This window comes from Manis javanica, chromosome Y (genome assembly GCF_040802235.1).
Source record: "Manis javanica isolate MJ-LG chromosome Y, MJ_LKY, whole genome shotgun sequence".
NCBI lineage: Eukaryota > Metazoa > Chordata > Mammalia > Pholidota > Manidae > Manis > Manis javanica.
Genome location: NC_133175.1, coordinates 2,085,710 through 2,095,144, shown reverse-complemented (window position 1 = coordinate 2,095,144; position 9,435 = coordinate 2,085,710). Strand labels below are relative to the sequence as shown.

At 36.3% G+C, this 9,435-nt stretch overlaps 1 protein-coding gene across 1 annotated transcript in view; it reads right to left on the bottom strand.

The window, feature by feature from the left end:
• Positions 1-1,546: 1,546 nt before the first annotated feature.
• The window catches only part of LOC140847574 (UDP-N-acetylglucosamine transferase subunit ALG13-like), a 122,131-nt gene continuing 114,242 nt past the window's right edge, over positions 1,547-9,435 (bottom strand). The window contains 2 exon segments of the mRNA XM_073228277.1: positions 1,547-1,676; positions 4,110-4,248. Of these exon segments, the coding sequence (XP_073084378.1) occupies positions 1,547-1,676; positions 4,110-4,248 (269 nt within the window).

Sequence of the window (9,435 nt, the reverse complement as noted above, 5' to 3'; positions counted from 1 at the left end):
AAAAAAATTGAATCTGGGTTATGTATTCTTAGGGAAGGAGAGAAGCCAAGGTTGTGGCGCCCTATGTTGCTTTTTAGCTGATGTTTTAAGTAAACCCTTTCACTTGTTCCTGTTTCTCTATGGTTAGTCCTTCATGACATAAAATGATTAAAGATTGAGTAAACATAAATTTTAAGCCACAATTGGTTTTCTCAAACTAGAGAAACACTTTAAAAGCCCAAAAGTCAAATTCTCCCCATATATTTGAATAGGGCCTTTTCTACAACATGAGCACATCGAAATACTATACAATTATGATTATGGTGCTGTGAATTCCTACCCATACAGATGCAAATTACTCACTTTTAAGCTTATTCTCAATAAAATTGTAATCCAAGTTGGCTTCCTCCTGCTACCCAGAGTACTTCTTAGCCACCACCTTCTACCATTACTAAGACTTTATTTTTAATAAACATTAGCTCAAGTAAAACACAATCAGGAAAATAAATCTACAAAAACATCACATAATGCATCCCCAGTCAAATATTTAAAATATTCAACATTTTGGGATAATAGAGTGGAAAGTAGGTCTTCATAGTGAATGCTCTTTTTTTATGAATGGATTATACCTAAACTTTCCACCAGGAAACTATGAACACTTATGGCTAATCTGGTTTACTTTTTGGTCTTAAAAGTAATCTCTGTTCATCAGAATTCCTTAATATATGTCTATCTTGAATTGTGTGAACTCTAAAAGATGTATTTAGGCATTACACACATCAGATCACTTACACATTTGGACAACTAATTTTCTAAGTACATAAATTAGGAATTTCTCTGATGTTACAATAAATGTTTCAATACCACTGCAAGAGAGGGCCTTAAAAAATAACATCAAGTCCTATGGGCGTAAGTCTTTTCTGATTTACTCTTCTCAAACCAGTAAAGCTTTGATATCAAGCAAGATTATTTTGTCACTTTCCATTTGTTATTTTAGGGGAAAGTGAACAAACACATCCACTTCACCCTTCCGGATAAAAAGAGTTTCTCCAAGTACAATACATCAAATGACTTGATACTTATTCTTGTTCATTTCTTTTAGTAACTATTGAGCTTTTTATTTCAGAGCACAATCCATCATTTTTGCTTGTCTCTTTAAAAAAAATTGGTTCCTTGGATTAAGAAGCTAAAGGTGCTCTTTTTTTTAGTTTGTTACTATTTCATTTTTAAAATTCAAACTAGTAACTATCTTTGAGGTTCTTGTCCAAGATTTTAAGTTTTGTTCATTTTTTCATGATTATAAATTCACTTAGGATTCTAGGATAAAACCTATGAATGCTTATAAACATATTTCTTTTACTAAAAGATGAGAAAAAAATCTAATCAATTTATTAAATTGTAATTAGGATTTGGACCCAAATGCTAATATTTACACCATAAAATTTTCTATACATCATATAAATGTAGGAAACTTATTAATTTATATTATTCTGCAAACATGTATTATGTATTTAATTTGACTTAACCATATTCCATATGCTGGATTTGGAGGGTGTTTTTAAAGTGTTCAGAGTTTTAAGTGTTTATTTTGTAATCCAACAACTTTATCTGAATATGCAGAAAATTTTTCTGGCAAGCAAGGAGGAAAATATTTCAGTGTTGATAAGTCCGTTGGCTGTTATAACCAAGGAAGTGTGCTAAAACAATAGAAGAAAAATATTAGGTAACATGGGAGATAATCCCATAATTCATCTGCTACCCACTTGATGACTGAATCTAACTTCCAAGCACACTGTGATGCTTCTCAAACTGCACATGAAAAAGTATTTTAATACTACAGATATACACACCAAGATTAAAGCAGTATGAAGAGACTATATGTCAATATCAATCCAACACATACTTTTCTCTTATGTCAACTAAAATATTTCAGAAATGTTATTTCATAGAAGATGTGGTCACATGGCTTTGGAACACTTCTCAGGACTGGGCATATGTAATTGGAAGTAAAATTAATTTATGAAAACAGAATAAATGCTACCAGATAAGAACAATAAGCTGGGGAGACGACTAAACCATGCATGAAGATTGTGCAAAAACTTTTTCTGACAATGATTTTCTAACATAAATACATATACGATTAAGCAATGCACAGCCACCATGCACACTGGTAATAAGGTTCCAAATCACAACATACAGCTATTCAGAAATTTAGTTCAACCAGTCACTTAAATCAGAATAGACGTACAACCACCCAGCCCAGATTTGGGGGCAAATAAATGATATACCTAAAATAAAAATACAACCAATTACTGGTTCTTATGGCATTAATGTGTATGACTTTCTTGAAATTAATATAAGAAGAGATTTCTAAAAAACTGTAAAAAATGAATAAAATGGAGACTTGTATAGCTTCCTCCTCTTCAACCAAAGTATAGGATATGTTTATGAAATCAATGTTTTCTCTTTTTTAATGTACCAACATAAATTTAAGCTGGTTCAACATTTAGAATGAAAATAAACATCAAAAGTGAATGGGAAAAACTGATTTGCATAAACCAATTAGGAAGGTGACAGTTTATTCTCTTTAGAAATGCCTGTTAACCACTAATAATCTAAACTACCCAGGGACAGATATGTCCATTATCTGACGCCCACATAATTTTGATTAACTAGTTTCTCCCCTGACTCATAATGCTTTCTAGAATGGCTTCTATTATTATAAAACCACACTGAATTTCCCTCTTCTCCATCATTATAGGGAATAGGACACCAACAACTGCTCTTGAAACAATCAATAAATCTGTCTCCACTCCATGAGAATAGGAATCTTGTTTTGTTCACTGATGTATGCTAAGTGCCCATAATAATGCCTGGCAGATAGTAGGCATGCAATAAATATTTAATGATAAACAGGTGTTTATTTTTATTTTAAATTGCCTAAGAGACACATAAAATTAAAAGAAAAGCTCAATATGTTCTAGCCAGTTTCTTCTAAGATTCATATATCTTATTTTAACTTAAAAATTATCTATTTTGTAATACTTCACTGAGGTCTTTACTTTTTAAAACATTAAATTAGTATAGCTTTTAAACTCAAACAATTGGAAATTACTGACCTGACCCTTTATCAAGCTTCTATGGTCTCAAGAAGCATTAGTCAGGAAAAAAAACAGCAATTTTCTTCATCCTTCTATCATGATGTTATCAGTTCTTGCAGAATTCTAATATATTTCTAGAAAATAATACTCCTTACCATAAAGTAATGCCTTTGCTTAAAATATTCCAACGGCTTCTGTATTGAACAGAATAAAATCAGAACTCTTACACGAGCTGTCCCCACCCAGTCTCATCTTACACTACATTCTTCCTTGTTCACTATACTTCTGTCACACTAAATTTCCATGTTCCTCAAATGCACCAAACTCCATGTTCATTCCTAACTTAGGGACTTTTGCAATTGCTGCTGTTCTTTCTGCCTCTAGAGCTTCCCATTACTAGTTCTTCCTTGTCACTGAGGTTTCACCTCAAATGTTACATACCCAAGTCATGGCTTCCCTGAATTTATCTAATTAGTCTTCACCCACCACAGCCATTCCATCATTCTGCCTCACTTTCTTCATAACACATTTCACCATGTGAAACTATCCTGATGGCTTATTTATGAACTGTTTACTAACTCCCACAACTAGAACATAAGCACCATGAAAGAAGGGACTTTTTCTCTTGTATTTCCCCTGTATCCATAGCACCTAAGGTAATGGATGCCACTTATTAGGTTTAGTTGAAATAATGAATGAGTAAAAACTTAATTTAGGGATTCCAGTGCATTTACTGAAGGTAAAACTTCAATTAATAAGCAAATGCATTCCTTGGATAACGAAAATCTAAACAAATTCAAAAACTATATTCTTGTGACTTGCCATGTTCAGATGAATATACGTACATGGGCACACACACAGAAACACACACACATACTTACATGCAATGAAATTATACTTGAAAGAAATACAACACAAAATCACAGTTGAAGTGGGAAAAGGTAGGAGGTCAAAAAGACAGAAAGGTTAGACAGGTAGGCAAGAGCTACGGAGAGATTAAATAAGTAAAATCATCAGTCTCTAGCATACCTGCACGTACAATAGAAGAGATGTCCGTCTCTGTAGAACTGCTTTGTCAATTCCAGCTGATGATTGCTTATCAATTTTTCATTTACAACCACTACAAGTGGCTTTCCTTTTTCAAGAGTCTCCAAACAACTTCCTGCACCTACAAAAGTAAATCAAATGTGTTAATACAGTTGTAAAAAAATTAAGGTGTTGCACCAAGCTTTACAGCTAGAACTCAAAAGATACAAAACTTGAAGAAGAGCTATTCTGATGGTTAAAGATGGCGGAGCGAGAGACAGAGGCTTCCTCCTAAAAATGACTACAATGAGAAAATTTAATTGGCACAACTAATCCTGAGAGAGCAACAGGAAAGAGGACGGCATCAGACTGCATACACCTGGAGAAAAGAGCAGACCTCACGGAACAGGGTAAAGCACCAGAGCTGTGGCTCTGCGGGACCCGAACCCTTCCCCCACCCCAGCTCACTGGTGGGAGGAAGACAAACGGAGAAGGGAGGGAGTGGAAGGCTTGGGACTGCTGAATACCTAGCTCCAGAGATCTGCTCTGGGAGTACAAACCTACATTTCATGGTGCTTTCATGAGACTCGCATGACTACCGGGTTGGAAAGTTAATACACACAACAGTTCCTGGAGAATAGGATTCTGGCTACTTGTGGAAAGCAGGGATCCATATCCGGCTGCTCTGGGACAAAAACTTATACCTGTGTGCCGGGCCCACTGGCTCAGGCAGTGGAGACAGGCACAGGAGCCGGGAAGCGGGGAACAGCTCTTTCCTCCCCCAAGGCACTGGTACCGCTCCCCTGCGACCCCGACATTGCTTCAGAGGCTTAGCAGATCCAGAATACACCTTCCGGGCACTAGAGGGTCCCATATACAATCACAAAACGCCAAAGGAACCTTGCCCAGAGTAAAAATTTTAATACAACTCCCAAGAAAGATTTAAATGACATGGACCACAAGACTCTTCCTGAAAGGGAGTTCAAAATAAAAATTACCAACATTCTAATGGAGGTACAAAAAGACATCCAAGAACTCAGGAATGAATTCAGGTTGGAGATTGAACTGTAGAAGAGAACGATGGAGGGTATTAAAAGCAGGTTGGATACAATGGAGAAGACAATAAATGAAATAGAAACTAGAGAAGAGGTATACAAAGAAGCTGAGGCACAGAGAGAAAAAAGGATCTCTAAAAATGAAAGAATATTGAGAGAACTGTGTGACCAATTCAAGCAGAACAATATTTGCCTTATAGGGTTACCAGAAGAAGAGAGAGAGAAAGGGACAGAAAGTATCTTTGAGGAAGTAGCTACTGAAAACTTCCCCAATCTGGGGAAGGAGATGGTCTCTCAGGCCATGGAAATCCACAGATCTCCCAACACAAGGGACCCAAGAAAGACAACACCAAGACACATAGTAATTAAAATGGGAAAGATCAAGGATAAGGACAGACTGTTAAAAGCAGTCAGATGCAGAAATAAGATCACATACAAAGGAAAGCCCATTAGACTAACATTAGACTTCTCAGTAGAAACCGTACAGGCCATAAGGGAGTGGCATGATGTATTTAATGCCATGAAGCAGAAGGGCCTGGAAACAAGATTACTTTATCCAGCAGGATTATCATTTAAATTTGAAGAGGGATTAAACAATTTCCACATAAGGAAAAGCTGAGAGAGTTTACCTCCCACAAACCATCTCTGCAGTCTATGATGGAGGGACTGCTATAGATGCAAGTGTTCCTAGGCTTGGGTAGCTGTCACTTGAGGTAGTCAAACGAAGGAAGGGAGTGTGGAGCAGCTGATTGCAAGGCAAATGCAAAATTAAACTGATTATCCCCAAACTCAATCAAGGGACAGACAAAAAGTACAGAATTTTATACATAATATATAAAAAAATGAAGGAGGAAGAAAAAGGAGGAGAAATAGAAAAGAACCTTTAGATTGTGTTTGTAACAGCACACTAAGTGAGTTAAGTTAGACTCTCAGATAGTAAGGAAAGTAACCTGGAACCTTTGGTAAACATGAATCTAAAGCCTGAAATGGCAATAAGTACATTCCTATCAATAACCACCCTAAATGTAAATGGACTGAATGAACCAATCAAAAGATACACAGTCAGTGAATGGATAAAAAAAAAAGACCCATCTACATGCTGCTTACAATAGACTCACCTCAAACCCAAAGACATGCACATACTAAAAGTCAAGGAATGTAAAAAGATATTTCATGCAAACAACAGAGAGAAAAAAGCAGGTGTTGCAATACTACTATCAGACAAAATAGACTTCAAAATAAAGAAAGTAACAAGAGATAAAGAAGGACATTACATAATGATAAAGGGCTCAGTCCAACAAGAGGATATAACCATCACAAATATATATGCACCCAACACAGGAGCACCAGCATATGTGAAACAAATGCTAACAGAACTAAAGGAGGAAATAGAATGCAATGCCTTCATTTTAGGAGACTTCAACACAACATTTACTCCAAAGGACAGATCCACCAGACAGAAAAGTAAGGATACAGAGGCACTGAACAACACACTAGAACAGATGGACCTAATAGATATATACAGAACTCTACAACCAAAAGCAACAGGATCCACATTCTTCTCACATGCACATGGAACATTCACTAGAATAGACCACATACTCAGCCACAAAAAGAGCCTCAGTAAATTACAAACAATTGAAATTCTACCTAACAACTTTTCAGACCACAAAGTTATAAAACTAGAAATAACTTGTACAAAGAAAGCAAAAAGGCTCACAAACACATGGAAGCTTAACAACATGCTTCTAAACACTCAGTGGATCAATGACCAAATTAAAATGGAGATCCAGCAATATATGGAAATAAATGACAACAACAACACAAAGCCCCAACTTCTGTGGGACGCAGTGAGAGCTGTCTAAACAGTAAAGTATATAGCAATCAAGGCATACTTACAGAAGGAAGAACAAACCCAAATGAATAGTCTAACATCACAATTAGCAAACTTGGAAAAAGAAGAACAAATGAGACCTAAAGTCAGCAGAAGGAGGGACATAATAAAGATCAGAGAAGAAATAAACAAAAATGAGAAGAATAAAAGAACAGAAAAAATCAATGAACACAAGACCTGGTTCTCTTGAGAAAATAAAGTAAATAAGCCTCTACCTAGATTTACTAAGAGAAAAAGAGAATCAACACACATCAACAGAATCAGAAATGAGAAAGGAAACATCATGATGGACCCAACAGAAACACAAAGAATTATTAGAGACTACTAGGAAAACCTACACACTAACAAGCTGAAAAACCTAGAAGAAATGGACAACATCCTGGAAAAATACAACCTTCCAGACTGAACAAGGAAGAAACACAAAATGTAAACAAACCAATTACCAGCAAAGAAATTGAAGTGGTAATCAAAAAACTACCCAAGAAATAAAACCCCGGGCAAGATGTATTTACCTCGAAATTTTATCAGATATACAGAGAAGATATCATACCCATTCTCCTTAAAGTTTTCCAAAAAATAGAAGAGGAGAGAACACTCCCAAAATCATTCTCTAAAGCCAGCATCACCCTAATAGCAAAACCAGGCAAAGAACCCACCGAAAGAGAAAAATTACAGACCAATATCCCTGATGAATGCAGATGCAAAAATACTCAACAGAATATTAGCAAGCCAAATTCAGAAATATATCAAAAGGATCATACAGCATGACCAAGTGGGATTCATCCCAGGGATATGAGGATAGTACAACATTCGAAAATCCATCAGCATCATCCACTACATAAACAAAAAGAAAGACAAAAACACATGATCATCTCCATAGATGGTGAAAAAGCATTTGACAAAATTCAACATCCATTCATGATAAAAACCGTCAGCAAAATGGGTGTACAGGGCAAGTACCTCAACTTAATAAAGGCCATGTATGATAAACCCACAGCCAACATCATACCGAACAGCGAGAAGCTGAAAGCTTTTCCTCTGAGATCGGGGACAAGACAGGGATGTCCACTCTCCCCACTGCTATTTAACATAGTACTGGAGGTCCCAGCCACAGCAATTGACAAAACAAAGAAATACAAGGAATCCAGATTGGTAAAGAAGAAGTTAAACTGTTACTATTTGCAGATGATATGATATTGTACATAAAAAAATCCCTAAAGACTCCACTCCAAAACTACTAGAACTGATACTGGAATAGAGCAAAGTTGCAGGATACAAAGTTAACATGCAGAAATCTGTGGCAATGAACCAACAGAATGAGAAATCAGGAAAACAATTCCATTCACAATTGCATCAAAAAGAGTAACATACCGAGAAATAAACCTAACCAAAGAAGTGAAAGACCTATACCCTGAAAACTATAAGACCCTCTTAAGAGAAATTACAGTGGACACCAGCACATGGAAACTCATTACATGCTCATGGCTACGAATAATTAATAGTCAAAATGGCCATCCTGCCCAAAGCAGTATACAGATTTGATGCAATCCCTATCAAATTACCAAAAACATTCTTCAACCAACTGGAACAAACAGTTCTAAAATTCATATGGAACCACCAAAGACCCCGAATACCCAAAGCAATCTTGAGAAAGAAGAATAAAGTTGGGGGGATCTCACTCTCCAACTTCAAGCTCTACTACAAAGCCATAGTAATCAAGACAATTTGGTACTGGCACAAGAACAGAGCCACAGACCAGTGGAACATATTAGAGACTCCAGACATTAACCCAAATATATATGGTCAATTAATATTTGATAAAGGAGGCATGGACATACAAAGGGGAAATGACAGTCTCTTCAACAGATGGTGCTGGCAAAACTGGACAGCTACATGTAGGAGAATGAAACTGGATCACTGTCTAACCCCATACACAAAAGTAAATTCAAAATGGATCAAAGACCTGAAGGTAAGGTATGAAACCATACAACACTTACAAAAAAACATAGGCAAAAATCTCTTGGAGATAAACATTAGCAACTTCTTCATGAACATATCTCCCCGGGAAAGGGGACAAAATGCAAAAATGAACAAGTGGGACTATCAGAAGCTGAAAAGCTTCTGTACAGCAAAGGACACCATCAACAGAACAAAAAGGTACCCTACAGTATGGGAGAATATATTCATAAATGACAGGTCCAATAAAGGCTTGATATCCAAATATATACAGAGCTCACGCACCTCAATAAACAAAAGCAAATCATCCAATTAAAAAATGGGCAGAGGAGCTGAACAGACAGTTCTCCAAAGAAGAAATTCATGTGGACAACAGACACATGGAAAGATGCTCCACATCCCTATTTATCAGAGAAATGCAAAT